Below are 22,977 nucleotides of genomic sequence, written 5' to 3' on the forward strand. Positions count from 1 at the left end.
CCCGTTTGAATTATATAATCCTTACAAGTTTACAGCTTCTCTTGAAAGTCATCTGGAAGCTTTATACAGAAAGAGTTGAGCATTCATTCAACAAATATTTATTAAGTATCTCTCCACTTCCTAGGCATATGACTTTGGCCTCGTGCAAATTATTTACACCTTCTATGCTTCAATTTCCCCAACTCCAAAATGGAGATAATAATAGTATGTATATCATGGTGGTGTCATGAAGATTTAATGAAATAGTATGTGTTAAATGCTTAGTGCTTACCAAACTGTAGCTTTATTTTATACTAGAAGCACAACTGCACACACCATAGTATCAGCAGCAGACACTGCTCTAGGTTAGGGGTTCTTTGTCCTGGAACTTTTGGATTGTAGTAGATAAATATTTGACACCTGAGCAATGGTCCTTCATCAAGTATGTACCAGAAACACCAGCATCTTCTAGCTTTAGATAGTGATAAACTTTGCCTTTAATTTTGTTTTCTGACATGTGATGAGCAGTTTTTGCATATTTTAATAATAGTTAATGTTATTAACCAGTAACTTTTTGGTTCAGTGGTAGTGCTTAGTTTAATCTTTTAAAAGACATTTTAAGCAATAAATCGAGGTACATACAACATTATGCTCAAATTTAAACATGTTTGGACTGAAATAGTGGTAGGATGAACAGAGACTTCAATTACATGAAAAAGTATGCACATGTGATGACAGCAAAACTACCATTTAAACCCCAGCTTCTCTATTAATAAGATTTGGGTTTTTGAAAAATCTTTTTTTTGTTATTTTAACATCCTTTTAAAAGTATTCTCAGTCAGGAAAACATTTAAAAAGTCTTGTTTATTTGAAAATTGCTTCAGAGCTGTTAAAATATATTTATAAATGTATATTCCAGATAATATAAAATTGTAAGTTTTATTTATCAAAGTCTGTCATTTAAATAGCTACATATGTATGTGTGTATGTGTATTTCTATAATTGCACATATTGCAAGTAAAATGTTTGTGTGTGATTTTTATAAAGCAGGAATTCTAGACATAATATTAGTGCTTAAATGTGTCACTTTGTCATTAGTTTGAAGTGTTAGTAACCATACCTTAACCTAATAGAGATTTATCTCCATATTTTGATTAATGCTATTTTTTTCTAATTTACAGACAGATTAGAGATAGTACTTTTTCTAGAAGCTTACATAGCCTACCAGCAATTTTGTCAATATAATTACAATAATGATTGCTGTATTTAACTTTTAGTAGTAATTTGTCTCCTCTTATGGCAGAAAGTGAAGAAGAACTAAAGAGCCTCTTGATGAAAATGAAAGAGGAGGGTGAAAAAGTTGGCTTAAAGCTCAACATTCAAAAAACTAAGATCATGACATCTGGTCCCATTACTTCATGGGAAATAGATGGGGAAACAGTGGAAAACAGTGACAGACTTTATTTTTGGGGGCTCCAAAATCACTGCGGATGGTGACTGCAGCCATGAAATTAAAAGACAGTCCTTGGAAGAAAAGTTATGACCAACCTAGACAGCATATTAAAAAGCAGAGACATTACTTTGCCAACAAAAGCCTGGCTAGTCAAGGCTATGGTTTTTCTAGTAGTCATGTATGGATGTGAGAGTTGGACTATAAAGAAAGCTGAGCGCCAAAGAATTGATGCTTTTGAATTGTGGTGTTGGAGAAGACTCTTGAGAGTCCCTTGGACAGCTAGGAGATCCAGCCAGTCCACCCTAAAGGAAATCAGTCCTGAATATTCATTGGAAGGACTGATGTTGAAGCTGAAACTCTAATACTTTGGCCATCTGATGTGAAGAACTGACTCATTTGAAAAGACCCTGATGCTGGGAAAGATTAAAGGCAGGAGGAGACGGGGACGACAGAGGATGAGATGGTTGGATGGCATCACCGACTCAGTGGACATCAGTTTGAGTAAACTCCGGGAGTTGGTGATGGACAGGGAGGCCTGGCATGCTGCAGTCCATGGGGTCACAAAGAATTGGACATGACTGAGCAACTGAACTAAAGTGAACTGAGTAGTTTATCACTTTGGAAGTAACGTCATTTGCATGCAGTGGTCTGTCCCAGTGATGGGTGTGACTCCTGGTGACTCTTAGAACTCACAGATACAGCTTGCTTTCTGTTTGAGGCTGTTAGAATAAATGAATAGGAACTTTGTAGTGTTATTTGAGGGAGAAAGCAATGGCACCCCACTCCAGTACTCTTGCCCGGAAAATCCCATGGATGGAGGAGCCTGGTATGCTGCAGTCCGTGGGGTCACTAAGAGTCAGACACAACTGAGCGACTTCACTTTCACTTTCCACTTTCATGCACTGGAGAAGGAAATGGCAACCCACTCCAGTGTTCTTGCCTGGAGAATCCCATGGATGGAGAAGCCTGGTAGGCTGCAGTCCATGGGGTCGCACAGAGTCGGACACGACTGAAGCGACTTAGCAGCAGCAGCAGTGTTATTTGAAACCTTAAACAACGAAGTTCATGTTATTTTTGTCTGATGGCATTGCTTTCTCTCCTATGAAAAAGAAACAGAAAGATCTGTCCTCCACCTCGCCTCCATTTTTCCTGGACTCCATTAGAGATGATTTTCCATTTTTCTTTTTATTTTCTTTGAACTATCCCTGCTTTTTTTGAGTTTCCTGTTGACATTTTCTAATAGCTACAAATAATTTAGGGTGTAAGTGTGACTGTTCTTAGCAGTTCCTCAGCATTGTGTACTTTCATGTACCAAAAGCCCTCCATAAATTGTTTTTGGAGACTGAAATCCTTGCCAACTCAAACAGGTCCATGAGTAAGCTGACTTCAGTCCATATTCCATACTCATGACTTTTCATCATCCTCCAGACAGAATATGGGGTTCTGACCAATTCCAGTTAGAGAACTTTAAAAATTTGGTCAGAGCTTTTCCTTTAGTCTTTTCAGTCTATTGATTAGATTAACCATCATTAAATTACCATGAATAAAATTGCCATGAGTAAAAGTGTGACATTTCTGAAGTTACATGCTGAAGGACAGTTTTATACACCAGAGAGTGGCATAGCTAAACGTAGTGGGTAGAATGAAATGAAATGACAGCATAAAAACAAGGATACCTAGTTTTAAAACTTGCCCTTTAAGTAAAATAATCTTTATTTTACTTTAGCTAAAAAACAAAGTGTTGATATTTTAATTTGCAGAGTATTATATCCCTAGAAGAATTTCTAGATGTGTTTTTTCCGTTAACTATAGTGCCCATGTTCTCTAAATAAATAGGAAGAACGAGAAATTCTGGGCTGGCTAATATTAATAGATTTTACATTTTTATTAGCAATTATGATAGCACTAGAAAAAGGAGAAATAGTATCAGAGCTGTCATCTTAGCCACTGCTGCTGCTATTTTCAAATAAGACAATGGGAATACTCTGACCGGGCGAAGGACTTCCCCTTTTAAAAAATAATTAAAATTTTAAAATTAAAGCTTTTACAATATAATATCTTATTTTTATGTTTTTTTAGTATGAAAATGTTACATTTCAATTGCTCATTTCCCTGTGGTTAAAATGTACACTTGACTATTAATAGATCAGTTCCATATTGAAACAAAAATTAGAAATCTAGATTGAAGTATTTCATTTTATAAATATTTATTGTTAAAATTTAAGGATCGTTATTCTAAAAGTTTTCAAATGTCCTTTTAAAAAGGAAATTAAATGCAGTGTCCAGCTTGCTTTCTGTTGTGTAATGCTCAGAGGACGGATTTATTACCTGAAAAGTAGTAGCTGTAATACTTGGTTTTTACATTTTATACAACAGCAAGTTTAAACAAAACTAGTTAAAGCAAATTTTTTCACTAAATTTCTTTCCTAAGTTGTTCTTTAGGAAAACACATTAAAGATACTCCCTAATATGTCAGTTTTGTTTTATTAGTAATTTTTTCTGTTGATACCAACTGTTACACAAAGTTTCTGCCAAGTGTCTGGGCCAATTGCCAGTACTTTCAGTACTACTATTCAGCACTTAAAAAAAAAATATTAAGACTTTATCATTTAAAGCAGTTTTAGGTTCACAGCAGAAGTCAATATTTTACATGCCTTGTTTCCTAGAATTCACTTTGTCCCCAAATACATATTTTTTGGTTCTGAACATATATATATAGTAGATTTTTGCCTTTGAAGTATACTATGGGTAATAATGATTTGATTTTTAAAAATAGGAGAGAAAAACATGAGTTTAATACAATAGAAGAAAAACAAAGAATGTATATCTTAAAACAGAAATTGCTGTGTGAAAGAGCCATTCTTATAGTAATAAGAAAATGGGAAGATGCATTGTGTAGAGGACTGAGCTTCATTCAACACATCGTTCTTCAATCTGAATTCCTTCTTAATATTGGTTTTAGCTATTTGCATATGTTTTCTTAACTTATTTGTTTTTGCCACCTAAATAAACCTTTTGTCTAAACAACTTACCACTCTAATTATATTGTTTAAGTCTTGGTGTTGTCATTTGCGTAATAAATTTTAGTGATGTACTCCATGGAGGATGCTTTACAGAATTTCTTGATATATATATATTTTTTTATCTTTGAATCACTGAAAGCATGTATTCTATTTAAAGCTTTAACATGAGATAAGATGAATTCACCTTAACTTCTCTTGGGTTTTCATTGCTGCTTACCATTCCTTTTGTTTATTCCTAATGGATTTCCTGTTATACCCTCCACCACTGTTGATAGAAATCTTTACCATTTTGCTCAAGGAGCTGAGTTTGCTCTTGTCCAACTCCTTCTGGATGGCTTATCTTCCCTAAAAAGAAAACCAACATGCACTCTGTTTTTGTCTTTTAATGCTTTCTCCAAACACCTGTTTCTGAACCAGTAGAGCCATCCTGTCCTCCAGGTTGAGAAAGTGTCTTAGACCCCACCTGTATTTTTGATCCTTTCCCCCGTTCTCCTCTACTTGCGGCTCCAATTATGTCCTCTTACTTTTTTGCCATTAATTTTGCCATTTTTTTTCTCCTATGGCAACCCATTCCAATATTTTTATCTGAAGAATTCCATGGACAGAGGAGCTGATGGCCTGCAATCCATGGGGTCACAAAGGATTGGATATGACTGAGCGACTAACACACATACATACACACACACACACACGTACTAATACATTAAGTCAATAGATTTGTATTCAATTTTCTCACCTTGCTCGTGCCTTAGTTTTCTACTTTTCGCATTACTATGTGAAAAGGGACCCCTTGAAAGTCACTATTTTTATATATTCTTAGAGTGAAACTCTGATACTTGTTACTCTCTATCACTGAAAACCTAGCAGTATGCATTTTGGGGAGCAAGAAGTTCTAAGTTTCATCAGTTTAAAGTCTTCACTCAAACCACACACAGTGTTTCTTTTCTTTGTGACACAGATGTCACAAGTCTTAACCTCTTCAGATGTCTCAATGTCTTAATCTTTTCTTCTTTCCTAAATAGCTTCATCTTTAGACCTAATATCTCTATCTCCCTTGGTTCTTCCTTATATAACATAAAGTCTGACCTTCCAACAACTCACTCAGACCCTGGTTTCCTTTATTCAGATGGTTCTAGTTTGTCAATATGTCCCATAAAATGCAACATCCAGAACTGGACGCTTATTTTACTATACCATGTAGATGATAATGAGCTACACCCTTCCTTTTTCTGGAAACTATGTTAATTTAGACTAGTCATGATTTCCTTGCTACCTATAAGATACAGACTCACAGAAGCACATATCTGTACTGCTGAGAGTTCCAGTCCTGATTAATAACTATTATTAATGCCATAGGGTCTAGCATATTCCTCTGTCCATGGAATTCTCCACATTACCTGCCATCTGAGAAACCTGTGTTCAGGAAGCAACAGATTGGTTGCTGACATGGAAAAACAGACTGGTTCAAAATTGGGAAAGGAGTACGTCAAGGCTGTATGTTGTCTCCCTGCTTATTTAACTTATATGCAGATTACATCATGTTAAATGCCAGGCTGGATGAAGCACAAGCTGGAATCAAGAGTGCCAGGAGAAATATCAATAACCTCAGATACACAGATGACACCACTCTTATGGCAGAAAGCTAAGAGGAACTAAAGAGCCTCTTGATGAAGGTGAAAGAGAAGAATGAAAAAGCTGGCTTAGAACTCAGCATTCAAAAAATGAAGATCATGGTATCCAGTCCCATAACTTCATGGCAAATAGATGGGGAAAATGTGGAAACAGTGTCAGATTTCATTTTCTTGGGCTCCGAAATCTCTGTGGATGGTGACTGCAGCCACAAAATTAAAAGACTCTTGCTCCTTGGAAGAAGAGCTATGACAAACCTAGACAGGGTATTGAAAAGCAGAGACATCACTTTGCCAATAAAGGTCTGTCTAGTCAAAGCTATGGTTTTTGCAGTAGTCATGTACAGTTGTGGGAGGTGGACTATAAAGACAGCTGAGTACCAAAGAATTAATGCTTTTGAACTGTGGTGCTGGAGAAGACTCTTGGTGGTAGAGTCCTTTGGACAGCAGAGAGATCAAACCAGTCAATCCTAAAGGAAATCAACCCTTTTGATTGATTTCGGCACTATTCTGAAGCTGAAGCTCCAATTCTTTGGCCACCTGATGCAAAGAGCTGACTCACTGGAAAAGATTCTGGTGCTGGAAAAGATTGAGAGCAAGAGGAAAAGGGGGCGACAGTGAGATGATTGGATAGCAATCAACAACTCAATAGACATGAGTCTGAGCAAACTCTGGGAGATAGTGAAGGACAGGGAAGCCTGGCGTGCTGCAGTTCATGGGGTCGCAACTTAGTGACTAAACAACACCTCCAATAGGGTCTAGGGATTCCTCTGTAACATTCTTCTAAAACTTTATTTAAAAATCAACAATACTTATACATGTATTAAACAAATATATAGTTATTCAACAGAGTTCATGCTATAGTTTCTTTTATATTTATTGCTTACAAAACAAGATAGTTTTGGATGGTTGCCAGCTTGCTTATTGAAGACGATTGTAATCTGGTCCTATGCCTCTTTATGTTGTGTCATCTCTTAACCCTTCACTCCAATAGCCCTTCTGAAGTAATCTTCCTTTCCAGAGGAATCCCAGGCTTGAAACTGAGGCCGTCTTTCCTCAAAACCAACAGTGCTAGCTGATTTCAAGTTTGTGTTGCTGGTTTTCAGGATTGTGTTTAAAACCATCTGTTTCCTCCTCTGCATTTAATTGATTTCGGAGAACTTAAGTGAGATTATATGTTAAATTTTCAAACATAGAAAAAAGGAAATGACCAACAATTTTATGATGCTTGCATAAGGCAAATGCCAGTGTTCATTTATAAGTGAGGAGCATCAAGCAATATTAAAAATGGCGTATATCATATAATTAGAGAATTATGTACTATTTAATAGACCACATTAGTTTTTTTTTTATATTTTGTAAATTTTTAGAAAGTAAATTAGAGTTAGTTTTGTATCTCTTAAATACTGATTTACAAGTAAGCGTGAATAAAGAACCTGTTCATTACTGCTTAACTGACATTCCTTTGTCTTTGAATCACTTGGATTAAAATTAAGCACTGGAAATACTTCTAATATTTTGTTACACTTTTTAAATGGATGAATTTTGGAAAAGAAATCAAACCTGACTTAATCTTGCTAAGTAGATAAATTATACAGTCAACTCTCGATTGTTCAAACTAATGGAGGGAAGGATGGAAAACTCATTCCTATTTCCCTGGTTCCTACCCCCTCAGGCTCTTTCTGAGAGCCTTACTGCAAACAAGTTCCTTGGCTTTCCTTTCCATGTTGACCATATTACATGCTCTAGCCTCCTATCCGGGTGCAGTGCAGTCTGAAAGATGGCTTCGCACTGAGTTGACAGAGTCACATATTCTCACATTTTGTTCTTTTTAAAGTCGGTGCTTTTTAAAATCAATGCTTTTAGGATTGCTTTTACACTTTTAAAATTCTCATGAAAATTTGATAACATTGCTAATATCCTATTATCTTGATGGCTCATAAAATTAATTTTGTATAAAAATCTTATCTTTTTGAATTACATTCTATAGATAATTATAACCTTTCAAAAGCATAACCTCATGGTACCAAACTGCTCTAAAAATGTAATATAAAATTTTTATGGGAGATTTTATAAAAATTTTTCCAACTCTTTGAATTCCCAATGTATGCAGTGTTTCTGAGTACTGTGTCATTGTTTGTAAAGGGAAGAAATGCTGAAGGAATTTATGTGTGAAAACAGTATGTTACATGTATATAATATGTCATTTTCTCTACCAATTAACTGCACACATTGTGCTATTATCCAGACATGGGCATTCATGGGAATGCATGTATCTGGATAACTGTGAGTTGAAATAAACACACCTGCCTTTTATTTCAATAGCTGCACATTCAAATGCACATAAGACATTTATTTGAATGTGACCTTCATATACATGAGAAAACATTGGTTTCAGTGTTTGGTTTTTTTGTTGTTGCTGTTTTGTTGTTGTTGGTTTAAATCTAAAGTAGGGCACAGCCTTATGGATAATGCTTCTCTGGAAGACTTTGCATGCAGAGAAAAGGAAATTCAAAGATAAACCCTATGAAAAACATTGAAATTGTTTTGTCTTACTATGTTTTGCCTCAGTATGTATTGGAGCCAGATTCTTATAAAACGTAGCAATACTTAACACCAAACTGTATACAACCCATAAACCAGTCTAGAATTCTGCCCATTTTACATTAAGTTAAATAACTTAATTATTATTCTTCCCCACCCCCCCCCCAAAAAATGCTAGTCTGTGATTTGCAGAATCCTTTTTTCTCAAGAATCTGCTTCCTTGAAAAGTGTGTTAGAATGTGTATCTGAACTTTCATGTTTTCCATTGGGCAGTTGAAGTTTTCGTTAAAGGCTTACTTTTAAGATCTAAGTAATAGTTATTTGTTACCCCTACCCATAACCCAGTTTAGGTGATATTTCTGGATACTTTTTTTTAATTGACATGAGTCAGAAAATTGAATCAGACTTTCTTTAGAAGTCTAAACTTTGAATTTCCTACTTTTCATTGCATGTAAACTATCAACCATAAATAATAGTGTCAGTTCAAGTTCTAGCTTGTATTTTGCATGTGAAAGCTATAAACAGTCTGTTGATGCTGAAAAGACTCTATAGCTATTGTTTTGCTATTGCCTAATTGTTAAATTTATAAATGAAGACTGATTTTATTTATGTAGACTTGTCTTTCTGTCTTAGGGAGTGAACTACTTTATGTCCAAGGGCATCCTTGATGATTCACCAAAGGAAATAGCAAAGTTTATCTTCTGTACAAGGACACTAAATTGGAAAAAACTGAGAATTTATCTTGATGAAAGGTAAAAAAAAATTTAATTTTTCATGAGAAAAGAGTTGAGGAATGCTTTTAATTAGTTAAGTTTTACTTTAAAAATCACAGTCATCTAGTTGTAAAATTGAGTGAAGACAGGGAAAAGATTCCTGTACCTTGCAAATCATTACTCTTGTGAACTTGAACTTGTGTGTGAGTTTACTGTTGTAAACATTAAAAAAAAAAAAAAAGCCCAGGAAGTCCAACATCTTTGTGATAGCAAAGATCACAAAACCAAATATTTTTGAGAAAGTCGAAGCCTTTTTTCCTTATAACTAGCCCTAAGATCTAAGTGTTTGGTAGCTAAAAGTTCTGAATTTTGAAATTGCCCATATAAAAATCAAATAGACAAATTGTACCCGTAAACACAATCCTAGAGGTATAAGATGTGTATATCTGTGATACAGTACACAAAAAGTGTCATGTAAAAGTGTGAAAATTCGAAAAGTATGATTTAATAGTGTGCTGTCCAGAGACAGTGTCTGATGTGCTGTCCTGACTTGATAGTTATTCATTTGTACTCTTGAATTCTGGGTATCAAGGACATAAAAATATTGTGGAAATATTTTGATATGACATCACCATAAACTATGGTTTTAAAAATTATAGATCTCATAGTAATCTAAAGAATGTCTCAAAAATAGGTTTACCTTTTCATTTTGATTCTCTTTTTTTTTTAATTTCTCATGATTTTCCAACAATTTGTATTTATTATATGCCAGGAACTTTGCTAGAATTTGTAGTATGCAGTTGATTAAAACATAATCCCTAGCCTTGAGGGGTGCACAGTTCAGCATATTGGTCACTGAAAAAAATTTCTTACATAAAGATGGTATCATTAACTCTTTTTGTTCTGAAATGCTAGGTACCTATGGATTGGCAGGGGTTTTTTGTGGAAAAACCTGATTTTTCTGTAAATATTTTAGACTTTGAAGGACATATGATCTCTGTTGCAGCTACTTATAACTATGCCATTGTGTCATCAAAGCAGACATGGACAATAAGTAAACAAATGAGAAAAGCTGTGTTCTAATGAAGCTTTATTTATAACAACAGCCCATGGGCCTCTGTAGTATTTGGCCCACTAGATGTAGTTTGCCTGTCCCTGCCATAAGCAACTGGTAGAAATTAAGATTATGATCATACAAACATTGTTGATTTTAGTGAGGATTGAAGCATACTGTAACAAAGCATGATTGTGCTGTGCTTAGTCAGTCATGTCTGACTCTTTGTGACCCCATGGACTGTAGCCCACCAGGCTCCTCTGTCCATGGGGATTCTCCAGACACGAATCTTCCCAATCCAGGTATTGAACCCAGGTTTCCTGCATTGCAGGCAGATTCTTTATCATCTGAGCCACCAGGGAACCCCAAAGCATGATTATTGGAATGCTATTGATAATAAGTATATATGTACATATGTACACAAATTGTAAACAACCTAAATGTATTTCATTAGAATTATGTCCTTAAGGTGGGATACTGTGGAGCCATTAGAATGAATGAGTTAGATCCATGTATAAAAACACAGAAAGCTGTTCATATTATACTAGGAAATAAGCAAAAGCAGATTCTAGAACAATATAGGGTATAGATAGACACTTTAAAAAGCTTCACATCAGCAGTTGTTACCTCTGGCAATGTGGATTGGTACGGAAAATGTAGATTCTCCTTATTTTCAGAATTAAAAAGGTAAATAATTCTGTTGATCATATGGATTTAGCCAAGAAGATTCTTGAAAATAAGTTAACATTTTTCTGAAAAATTCATTTTTTCATTTCAGAATTAAAATTTCTAGTTCACCTTGTTTTTTGTTCTATTCATGAAAGATTTTTAAAAATTGTTTAACTTGATAATCATACTTTGATTTTTTTTAACTTTTAAGACATATATGCTTTATAAGACTGGTAATAAATAGTAAAGTATTTTTATCCAAAAAGTAAATAATCTATGATTTTTCCCATCTCTTTTTAATAGAGAAAAGTTAACTAAAGCTGTACCTTTTTCTTTTTCTACTAGGAGAGATGTCTTGGATGACCTTGTAACACTGCATAACTTTAGAAATCAATTCTTACCCAATGCACTGAGAGAATTTTTTCGTCACATCCATGCCCCTGAAGAGCGTGGGGAGTATCTTGAAACACTTATAACAAAGTTCTCACATAGATTCTGTGCTTGTAACCCTGATTTAATGAGAGAACTTGGCCTTAGTCCTGGTAAGAATATATATAGTGAATTCTTTCCTTCTCCCATTCCCATCTCTGGGTAAAAATAGTAGTAAATGAGACATTTTCCTCACTCTGGGGAAAAATGCTTCCCATAATTAGAAATACTTGTTTCATTGCTTCTAGCAGTGACTAGTTTGTCAGAGCTATTATTTACATGTAGTAAATATACTGTTTTAGGAGGAAAGTTACACTTAGATATGTAAATTCTTACTTAAACATTGGAAATGTTTTACTAGTCTAATCAAAATCTTGAGAAATTATTTTTAAAGCTTTTAGTAATACACATATTACATAGGTAACAACTAGAATTTTTCTACTAAAGTGTATTTTTGGTATAACTAGTTTTCACTCTTTGTGTGTATATATATGTGTGCATGATGTAGCCTGAGTCATCTATGTATTTTTTCATGTAATGCAGCTTTATTTCTTTCTTCCTGTCAAGAATGTTGTTCTTCTCTTATTACAGAGATTACCAAACCTTTTCCTAGCATACGAAATTTGTTGAACATGCTTGTGTAAGACAGTCTTTATTAAGACTGCAAGATTCTGAAAAATAAACACCATAGTAGTAGTAGTAAGCAGTTGTAGCAAGTATCATGAGGATAACAATAAGCATCAACTATTGCCCTGAAAATATATAGAGAAGAAAATATTTTGCTGCATGGGCTCATGTATAGCAATCTAAAGATGTACTTTTGAGATTAATATGTAAATTCAATAGAATTTTTGTAGACCTTTTATACATATCTTAAATAAGAAGAATAATTTTATGAGATGTTTACATTTTATTTTCTAGTACCAAGTTAATACATTTTCTTGTTGTGTAAAATGCTTCCAAATTAAATTAGGCTTCTGTAAAAGCGTATGTAAATAAATATCTTACTTTGTTTTAATAGGATATACTGAGAGTACAAATATATTTTATGGATAGTTGAATGGGAATATCACATTCGAGAGCAAGAGGAAAATAAAACCAATTCTGAAATTTTTAAATTTAGAATGACTTTTCACTAAAAACTCCTAAATTACTTGAAGAAAATGCTCAATGAATTGGTGTTTGGATAATTGACATCCCTGTTTGCCCAGGAGATGAGTTTTCTAGGACACAAGACTTTCATCACCAAATTGGAAAAGGCCCAGGCAGTTCTCTTTAATTTTAATCTAATCTTTTGGAATTATGAACACTTTTCTTTTGGGACCACTGTTTAATAACCAGCTAATAATTGGAGGTGTTTCTTTTTCCTTCCAGATGCTGTCTATGTACTGTGCTACTCTTTGATTCTACTTTCCATTGACCTCACTAGCCCTCATGTGAAGAATAAAATGTCAAAAAGGGAATTTATTCGAAATACCCGGCGTGCTGCTCAAAACATTAGTGAAGATTTCGTGGGGCACCTTTATGACAACATCTACCTTATTGGCCATGTGGCTGCATAAAAGCACAACTGCTGGGACTTCAGCTTTTAACTGCAAACTGAAGCTACCCAAGGACCTATTTAGCAGATATGGGGTGACATTAGTGCTGGTCATTCTAGCCTCTGTATACAATCAAGCTTGAGTGTACAACTTTTTTTCTTTTACTCTTTTCTTTTTTAGTGACTTCTTTGGGGAACTAAAGAATTTTGCAGAATTTTTCTTAATTTTGCTTATCATGTTTTGCACAAAGCAGAGCCATTGTCTGACACAGCTGTTTAAGAATGTTAAACTGACGTTATATTCTAAAAAAGATGGTATATTTGTGCATTAGATTTTGCCTGAAAACTTTATTCATTTCCATTCTTTTTTAAAATACCATGTAATATGTACATATTTAACTAAAAATTTATAATCATAATTATTTTATTGTAAAGATTTTGACTAAAGCCTTTCCTTTTTCTCTCAAACTGAGTTCTGAGATTTATTTGATAAGAAATTACAACTGTCTTCATAAAAGTTACATCTAACCTGGATAGAAACCATACCAGCTTCTCTTTCCAATCTTTGAAGAGTATATTTGTCTCTATGCAAAACAGGCACTTATTTTTAAAACATAAATTCATCACCTGACTTCATTTTTAAAATTTCTGCCTTAGTTAAGTCTGAAGTCCTTGAAACCATAGCAAAACACATTAAAATCTAAGGTTTCCACACATAAGAACAAAATGCTATTAGAACTTATATCCAAAGTAATTAGTCAGACCTTACTATTCTAATTGTGATGATTTCAGCTCTGAATCAGCTGGGAAAGAAATCTTGTGAATGATAGTGAACTGTCTTTATTCACTTATTCAGTAAATATTTATCAAGGGCCTTCCATGTGCTAATATTGTGCCAAGTATTCTTGGTACCTGGACAGGGGCTCTGCCTTCACAGATGTTATGAGATTGGGTCATGAGAGGAAAACTACTGATTGGTGCTAAGTCACTTCAGTCGTGTCCGACTCTCTATGACCCCACAGACTGTAGCCCACCATGCTCCTCTGTCCATGGGATTCTCCAGGCAAAAATACCGGAGTGGGTTGCCATTTCCTCCTGTAGAACTACTGCTTAATGGAGAGCAAATGTATGAAGTAGATCTTAATTAACATCTTAATTAACAGTTATTTAATCATTAAAACACTTAGCATTGGAGTGATAAAGAACAATGCATGTATATGGTAAGTCACAAATGCCCTGGAAATGTCTCTAGATGAAAAGTATCAGCTTTGGCATGATACAGCTGCTATGTTTAGGGGGAGTGAAATGGGGGAGGGGGAGCCCCTTGCTGGAAGTGTAGGATCCTGGCTTACAGATCTTGCCCTATTATTACAACTGAACAATGGACTACAGAATTTTCAAAAACAAGATAATCAAAACAGCTTTTTTGAGAGTCAAAGGGACTTTTAGGCTGGTAGTAAACACTTTCTAGGGTCTTCCCAGGTAGCACAATGGTTAAGAACCTGCCAGTGCAGGAGACTTGGGTTTGATCCCATGGGGAAGGGAATGGCAGCCCACTCCAGTATTCTTGCCTGGAAAATCCCATGGACAGAGGAGCCAGGGGCGTTACAGTCCATGGAATCACAAGAGTCGAGCACAACTGAGCACACAGCACACACACACAATTTCTAAGATTCCAAAGCAAATATCTAATTATGTTTCACACGTACATAAGTTTGAATTCCACGACAAAATAATTCTAATAAATGTCTTTATAAATGCCTCACCTATGTAAACCAAACCCATATTTCTTTTTACAAGCTATTCTTTCTGATATCCTTAACTCTTTTTTGTATTTAAGGTCCCCCTACTATCATAAGATCCACTTCAAATATAATTTCTTGGTCACAGCTATCAAAGACTGTCTCTATTATACAGTATATACCACTGGTGTTAATTAATTTTCTACATGTCCAACTTCTTTATCAAACTGTAGTCTTACTAAGGTCAAGGATTACTGTTAGTCTGTCTATTCTATTAGATTCTATTCTAAGGCTTGAACTAAGCAAGTGGTGGAGGAGTTAGTGAGAAAGAAAAAGTTTTTAAAAACACACAACTGAAAATTGATAGGATTTAGTGATTTGGAAGAAAAGTTTCTAATATGAGGATCTGCTTATTCTATTATCAAAGGTAACTAGTAGGAAAACCAACCAGTGGAATGAAGTGGAAAAGATAATGATTCTAATTTGGGGATGTCTTGAATTTGAAAGTATCAATAGAACATTGAAGCTAAAGAATAAGACTAGATACGTAAGTTTGAGGGTGATTAGAATTTGGAGTATGCTATACGAGATGAAGCATGAAGTCCGAAAACAAAGGTTTGTAAAAACTGTAGAAGGACCAGGGAATAATGGAATCCCAAGAGCTAGGGATTCAAGAAGGATGCTGAGCTTTGCATGTGTTGCAGCCCAGTAGATTTGTTTTTCCATTTACACTCAGGCCTTTTTTGAGTTCTTTGAGGCTAGAAAACAATGGTAGTGCTAATGCCTTTTGTATTGTCTCTGGCCAAATACCTCCTTGTTCAGTGTGTAATCTGAACTCTGCTGAAACCCCTAAGAGTGCTTATGGTCCTCTGCAACTCAGACCCGTCTACACTTTCCTTCCCAGTAAGGGCTCTGCTGTTTCAAGCCCAGAATACACCATACCAACTGCGTGCTGCTAGTCCTCCTTCCTATACACCATCACCATTTATACTTTTAACATACAGTACAAGTTCTATTAAGAAAAGCAAAGGGAGAATGTGCTTGAAAACTTTTAGAGCCTCCAAATTTATCATCAACAGGGTTTTTTTCTAACATTATTATTCTGTCCAAACTAACACTCTCTAATCTCATCTGTTCTACTTTCTCTCTGGAAAGCTTATAATCCCTATTTACCTGTTGAGATGTTATTTGCCCTTCAAAGTCCCCTCAGACTCTTTTGCCTCCAGGGCAGCTTTCTCAATTCTTGCAGGTGGGAACTGTATTCTTAGATCTCCCTCAATACCTAACTAACATAGACCTTGGCCCAGAAGCAGTTTCTCAATAAACCCACAATTGTATTATTCTAGCCCTGGTTTAGTTTCTATCTAAGTATACAGAAAGATGGCTTTACTATTTGCATTTCAGAAAAATACATCCAGACCTTTCAGGTGTACCCATTTTACAAATCAGGATGTATTAGAGTTAACTCAAAATAATGCAGATTCAACCTATATATTATTCTAGTGAACATTTTCTTAAATATTAGTATTAATAATGCAACTAACTGACTATGGTTTCTTTCCAAGAATTGTAAGCGAATATGTCTACTTTAGGAAACCATCCTAAGGAAATAAACCAAAACAGAGGAAGGGCAGTAGGTACAGTCTTCGTCACATCATTGTTTTAATAAAAAAGAAAAAGAAACAATTGGAATGCCCCAAACTTGGCTGTTCTAACAAATAATAAATATTTGAGTTTATACTTGACACCAGAAACTAAGGACTGATCAAGTAGACCAGAACACATCCTCATGACTATGATGCCATGATGTTAATAATGTGTTAGCAGTTGTAAATTATGGTAAATATTTAAAAGGATATTGAATTACATATATACACACACATTACAATCACTATGTAATACAAAGCAAAAGCCTATGACTGGAAAGAACAGATTGGCACACAATATACCAAAATAGTATGGATAATGAAATTTTTAAAATTTCTTCTTTCAAATATTCTCAAGGGTCATGTATTTTAGACAGAACAAAATAAATTCTTTGAAGTATTCAGAAAATGATAGAGTGTTCCTAATTTAGCTGGTAGAGTTTCCCTTCATAATGTTTCCATGCATTTTTATTCAAAGCTTGTTTTATTTTTAAAAGACACTTGGTTGATCTGTTAAATCATATCTGGATAAATGTTTTGTTTTCAAGCTTAGAAAAGTGGATTGTTTTGTTTTATTTTTGTCTCATCAAATTAAAGACCAACAAGAGAAAGATACCAAATCTTTACGGAGGAAATTTTCATTTGTTTAAAAAAAAAAAAATGACTTTCTTCTTGGCCTGGTCGGACAGGAGGGTTGGATTTAATTTAAAATGATTAATGAGATTTTGTCAGGCTTCTTGACTTTACCCCACTGCAGTTTGTCAATGCAACAACCTGGGAAGCAGGACGCCACTCTGTCGCCCAAAACCACTCTCTGGGGAGAAAATTAACTGGCAGAACTAGTGCCAGGCACACATCAATGGCATCGTCTCTCGGGCATTGACAGTTTAAAAGTCTCAATTGGAAAATGTATGTTTTAGGAACACACATACCTGGGATGTTTTCAGTCTCTTGCAAGTGGTTAATCGCTTTTTAAATATTTAAGTGTTGATGTTTTCCAAAGGAAACTATTTAAAGACAAAATCTTTACTAATATATCCCTTTTCCCTAAATCATTTTAAAAATTCAACAAACAAGGAATCCTACGATCTTGGGATCATTTTTTTTTTTTTTAACTTAAAGAATTAAGGTGGAGCTTTTAAAAAAAAAAAAAGTGAAATGATTTTTCACTTTTGAAAATGCTTTTTAACCATTAGCATGACCAAATTTTAGCATCAAGTTTTTGCAATAAGCTATAAATTTATGATCTGACATAGTACACTCCTCTTTTACTTGAGTACTTTTATTTTTAAATAGTCAGGGATATGACTTGCTAAAACAGAGTTGCTGAATGTGGCTAGTTATTGGGGGTAAATGCAATATGTGTTTTTGCTTTGTTGTTTAATTAACCACATAAGGAAACAATGCTAATGTTGGTCTCTCTTCTTTAGATATAACATAATGTCTACTTGCCAATTTTTATCAGAGCAAAAAATTAGCAAAGAGTGCTTTCCTATTCACAATATCAAGATGGTGATCTCTTCTGAACTGTGTGCCTGTAGACAATCTGAGGGAAAAAATTCTCAACCAGAGCCAGGCTTCCCGTGACTGTCGGCTTCATTCCCACGGTAGGAAAGCTGAGGAAAGTACAGAGAAGTGGAAATGCCTTGAGCAGTTGATCAAGACTGCTGTTCTTACAAAGAGAACAGTAAAAAGCAGTATGTGTGATCTTAGTTCCCTGACCAGGGATCGAACCCAGGCCCCCTATTTGGGAGCATGGGATCTTAGCCACTGGACCACCAGGGATATCCCATAAATATTAATACATAAATAAGTTTTGTTAACTGAAGTCACTTTCTACCAGATATTTTCAGTATTTGCTGCTTGTTTTCTTTCTGTTATGCTAAGTGGAACAATAATTTTCCCTTCTCAGCAGTTTCTCTTTTTATTGACTCAGAATGTTTCTTAATACTTTCATGATTATTACATCAAGTTATTTAAAACTTTACTATAGCTAATCACTTGGGCATGGTTTGCTCTTCTAAAGTTATTCTGATGCATTTTTTTGTTTTTCTATTCAAGGAGAATTTCATTTCTCACATATTCAGGATCACTATAGTTCCCCAGTATGTATAATATGACATGAGTTTACAGCAGTACATTTTACATGACAGTGAAATTTTCATTTAAATATTTAAGTAAGCATTTAAATATGGCTCATTTTGTGCAAGGAAGGATTTAACCAGGTGCTGTAAAAGAAAGCAAAAGCAAAATCAAAAAAAAACTATGCCCTGCCCTCGAGAGCTTTGCTGGGAGGAGGACAACTATTATCACATACAATTCTACAATACTTTATATTTACCACTGCAACTTTGCAGGGGTCTGGAGATGTTATGTGAGTTTTGGAGGTTCATGTGACCATTTATGGGGACCAGGAGAGACAGACCCCGAGTACATTTGGTATTTTACTAACCATAAAAACTTTGGAAGATGTGTTAAAAAAGCTTTCTTTAAAAAAAAAAAAAGCCCCCCTTAAAAAGATAAAACAACAATATGACCCAGCAATCCCACTCCTGAGCATATACCCTGAGAAAATCATAATTCAGAAAAACACATACACCCCAGCGTTCATAGTAGCACCATTTACCATAGCCAGGACAATGGAAGCAACATAAATGCCCATCAATAGACAAATGGATAAAGAAGATGTGGTACATATATACAATGGAGTATCAGTCGGCCATAAAAAGAAACAAATTGGATATTTGTAGTGATGTGGATGAACCTAGAGTCTGTCACACAGTGTGAAGTAAGTCAGGAAGGGAAAAAAACAAATGTTATTGCATATATGTGGGCTCTAGAAAAAGGGTTCAGATGAATCTATCTGCAGGGTAGGAACAGAGACCCAGACACAGAGAACAGACGTAGACACAGGGAGGGAAGGGTAGGGTGAGACGAACTGGGAGATTAGGATTGAATATACACACTGCTGCTGCTGCTGCTGCTGCTAAATCGCTTCAATCATGTCCGACTCTGCGACCCCATAGACGGCAGCCCACCAGGCTCCCCCGTCCCTGGGATTCTCCAGGCAAGAACACTGGAGTGGGGTGCCATCTCCTTCTCCAATGCATGAAAGTGAAAAGTGAAAGTGAAGTCACTCAGTCGTGTCTGACTCTTCGCGACCCCATGGACTGCAGCCCACCAGGCTCCTCCGCCCATGGTATTTTCCAAGCAAGAGTACTGGAGTAGGGTGCCATCCTTACTATGTGTAAAATAGATAGCTGGTGGGGACATACTGTATAGCACAGGAAGCTCAGCTTGGTGCTCTGTGATGACCTAGAGGGGTGAGATGATGGGGGTATGAGGGAGGCTGAAGAAGGAGGGGATATATGTATACTTATACCTGATTCAAGTTGTTTTACAGCAGAAAGTAACAACATCATACAGTAATAATTATCCAACAATAAAATAAAAAAATTTTTAAATATAGGGGGAAAAAGTAACAGAAGGTTGTTATGGAGTTAGTTAATAAAAACACTATGTCTTTTTTTCCCCCCTCAATTTTATGGGGGGAGAAAAGGCCCTATGATTTTATAAAGAGAAGAGTGAGCGATTAGTATTGGCTTACCTCTTAGCTCAGTGAGTAAAGAATTTGCCTGCAATGCAGGAGACCCGGGTTCGTTTCCTGGGTTGGGAAGATCCCCTGGAGAAGGAAATGGCAACCCACTCTACTATTCTTGCCTGGAGAATCCCAGGGACAGAGGAGCCTGGCAGTCTACAGTCTATGGGATCGCAGGAGTCAGAAATCAGACTAAATGTACAGACAAGTATTAAGGAAGGAATGTGATATCAGCCTTTTCATACTGTTCATGGGGTTCTCAAGGCAAGAATACTGAAGTGGTTTACCATTCCCTTCTCCAGTGGACCTCCATTCTGTCAGACCTCTCCACCATGACCTGCCTGTCTTGGGTGGCCCCATGGGCATGGCTTAGTTTCACTGAATTAGACAAGGCTGTGGTCCTAGTGTGATTAGATTGACTAGTTTTCTGTGAGTATGGTTTCAGTGTGTCTGCCCTCTGATGCCCTCTTGCAACACCTATGGTCTTACTTGGGTTTCTCTTACCTTGGATGTGGGGTATCTCTTTACGGCTGCTCCAGCAAAGCACAGCCGCCCCTCCTGACCTTGAACATGGAATAGCTCCTCTAGGCCCTCCTGCACCTGTGCAGCCACCGCTCCTTGGACGTGGGGTTGCTCCTCCTGGGCACTGCCCCTGACCTCGAACGTGGGATAACTCCTCTTGGCCACTGCCCCTCAGGCATGGGGTCCTCCCGGCTTCTGCCCCTGACCTCAGACATGGAGTAGCTCCTCTCGGCTGCACTATGTGCGCCGGGAAGGCCCATCTAGTCAAGGCTATGGTTTTTCCAGTGGTCCTGTATGGATGTGAGAGTTGGACTGTGAAGAAAGCTGAGTGCTGAAGAATTGATGTTTTTGAACTGTGGTGTTGGAGAAGACTCTTGAGAGACCCTTGGACTGCAAGGAGATCCAACCAGTCCATTCTGAAGGAGATCAGTCCTGAGTGTTCATTGGAAGGAATGATGCTAAAGCTGAAACTCCAGTACTTTGGCCACCTCATGCGAAGAGCTGACTCATTGGAAAAGACTCTGATGCTGGGAGGGATTGGGGACAGGAGGAGAAAGGGGACGACAGAGGACAAGATGGCTGGATGGCATCACTCACTCAATGGACATGAGTCTGAGTGAACTCTGGGAGTTGGTGATGGACAGGGAGGCCTGGCGTGCTGCGATTCATGGGGTCGCAAAGAGTCGGACATGACTGAGTGACTGAACTGGACTGAACTGTGATATCAGCAGGTATACTGCTGGATGGGGCAATAGCCAGACCAAAAGCTTGGAAACATACAAGTGTCTGAGGTCATGGAACAGTGAACAATTTGCTGGAATTGGAGGGCAAGTTCTCAGCAATGATTTAGTGAAAGAAAAGGCTGGAAAATACAGATTGGATGAAGAGAATGCTACAAGGGAGAGTTGGGACTTTTTCTAGGCAATTGGAGATATTCATGAACACAGATGTCACTTCTGATCTATGATTTACGAAGCTCTTTAAAGCCAATCTAAAATGTTAAACAAAAACACACTAGAATGTTTTATAAGGAAACTAGTGAAAATGCTTCTGGAATTCTGGCAGTGAAATTTGGTGCAAATCTGAACTTTGGCATGGCTATTGGAATGGAAATGACAGAGGAAAGATTTGAGAGATATTTCAGAAGTAAATCCTCCTGGCACAAGACTGAACGTTGGCCATAAAGATGAAAGAGTTAAAAATGATTCTGCATGATCTGAAGAAGGTGTTGCTGCTATAAACAGAGAAAACCCAGGTGACCAACAAGTTTATTTGGGCTGGAAGTAAGGCAGTGAGGAGAGAGAGAGGATGAGTTCTCTTTGTGTGTGTGTATGTTAGCTACTCAGTTGTGTCACATGCTTTGCAACCCCATGTACTGTAGTCCACCAGACTTCTCTCTCCATGGGATCTCCCAGGCAGAATACTGGAGTGGGTTGCCATTTCCTTAAGTGCAAAGAGGACAATTATGTGAAAGAATTCAGCAGTTAGTTTGAAATGTAATCTAATGCAAGGATTGGAGATAAAAGCTAAGATTACATTTTAAGAGAGTCCTCTGCACAAATATGATAGAAAAGAATAGATACATATGTTAAGGTTGTCAAGATCATTTTGTACAGTAATGGGGGTTAAATGAGCAAGTTGATATTGATGAGTGTTCTCAAATATTCAAAAATCTCAAAGTATTTTAATAACATGCCTTAGAGAGGGAAAAAAGCACCCTGTTACATTTGAAAGAACCTTTCACAACCCAATTTAAAAACTAAATAACTGAGGTTGATCTGTTCAGAAAAGTGTTTCCTCTTGACCATCCATGTCTTTGCCAGGATATGAATGTACTGTAGCTCATGGACTTTAGCCCACCAGGCTCCTCTCTCCATGGGATTTCCCAAGCAAGAATGCTGGAGTGGGTTGCCATGCCCTCCTCCAGGGGATCTTTCCAACCTAGGGATCAAGGCCAGGTCTCCTGCATTGCAGGCAGATTCTTTACCATCTGAACCACCAGCGAAGCCCAAGGGCTCTATTTATCAAATAGCCTTTTTTTTTTTAAAATAAATGGAGAAACTCCAATTGACCCTACCGTTGGAATACTCAAAGCTAAAAATGATAATAATCCAAATAAAATCTTGCACTGATGATTAAGATCCATGCAACCCACTACTCCCATCCCCACACCCAAGACACCCAACCTGACTATTTCTGAGTCCTTGGAAACTCAAGTTGAGTTGCCTTCATGGCATGCTGAGGTTCAAAGTATCTTTGGGTTATGTCTTATTGCCCTCACTTCCTTCACCAGGACGCTGTTCCTGATCCACGGGTAACTAAGCTCTAAAAGAGCCAAAATGATGCTCTTCTCTGCAGTCTCCTTGTCGTAGGATATGGTGTGTTCCTAGCAGAAATGGAAGGCAAACTCCTCACAGGGCTTATAGCACAATCTCTG

The 22,977-nt window shown here is 36.6% G+C and overlaps 1 protein-coding gene across 1 annotated transcript in view; it reads left to right on the forward strand.

The window, feature by feature from the left end:
* The window catches only part of FBXO8 (F-box protein 8), a 43,001-nt gene extending 25,956 nt beyond the window's left edge, over positions 1–17,045 (forward strand). Inside the window, exons 4-6 of the mRNA XM_005892185.2 lie at positions 9,261–9,379; positions 11,409–11,605; positions 12,867–17,045. Of these exons, the coding sequence (XP_005892247.1) occupies positions 9,261–9,379; positions 11,409–11,605; positions 12,867–13,054 (504 nt within the window). The 3' untranslated portion in view covers positions 13,055–17,045. The remainder of the gene's footprint in view (positions 1–9,260; positions 9,380–11,408; positions 11,606–12,866) is intronic.
* The last annotated feature ends 5,932 nt before the right edge of the window (positions 17,046–22,977 follow it).

This window comes from Bos mutus, chromosome 8, assembly GCF_027580195.1.
Source record: "Bos mutus isolate GX-2022 chromosome 8, NWIPB_WYAK_1.1, whole genome shotgun sequence".
Taxonomy (NCBI): Eukaryota; Metazoa; Chordata; class Mammalia; order Artiodactyla; family Bovidae; genus Bos; species Bos mutus.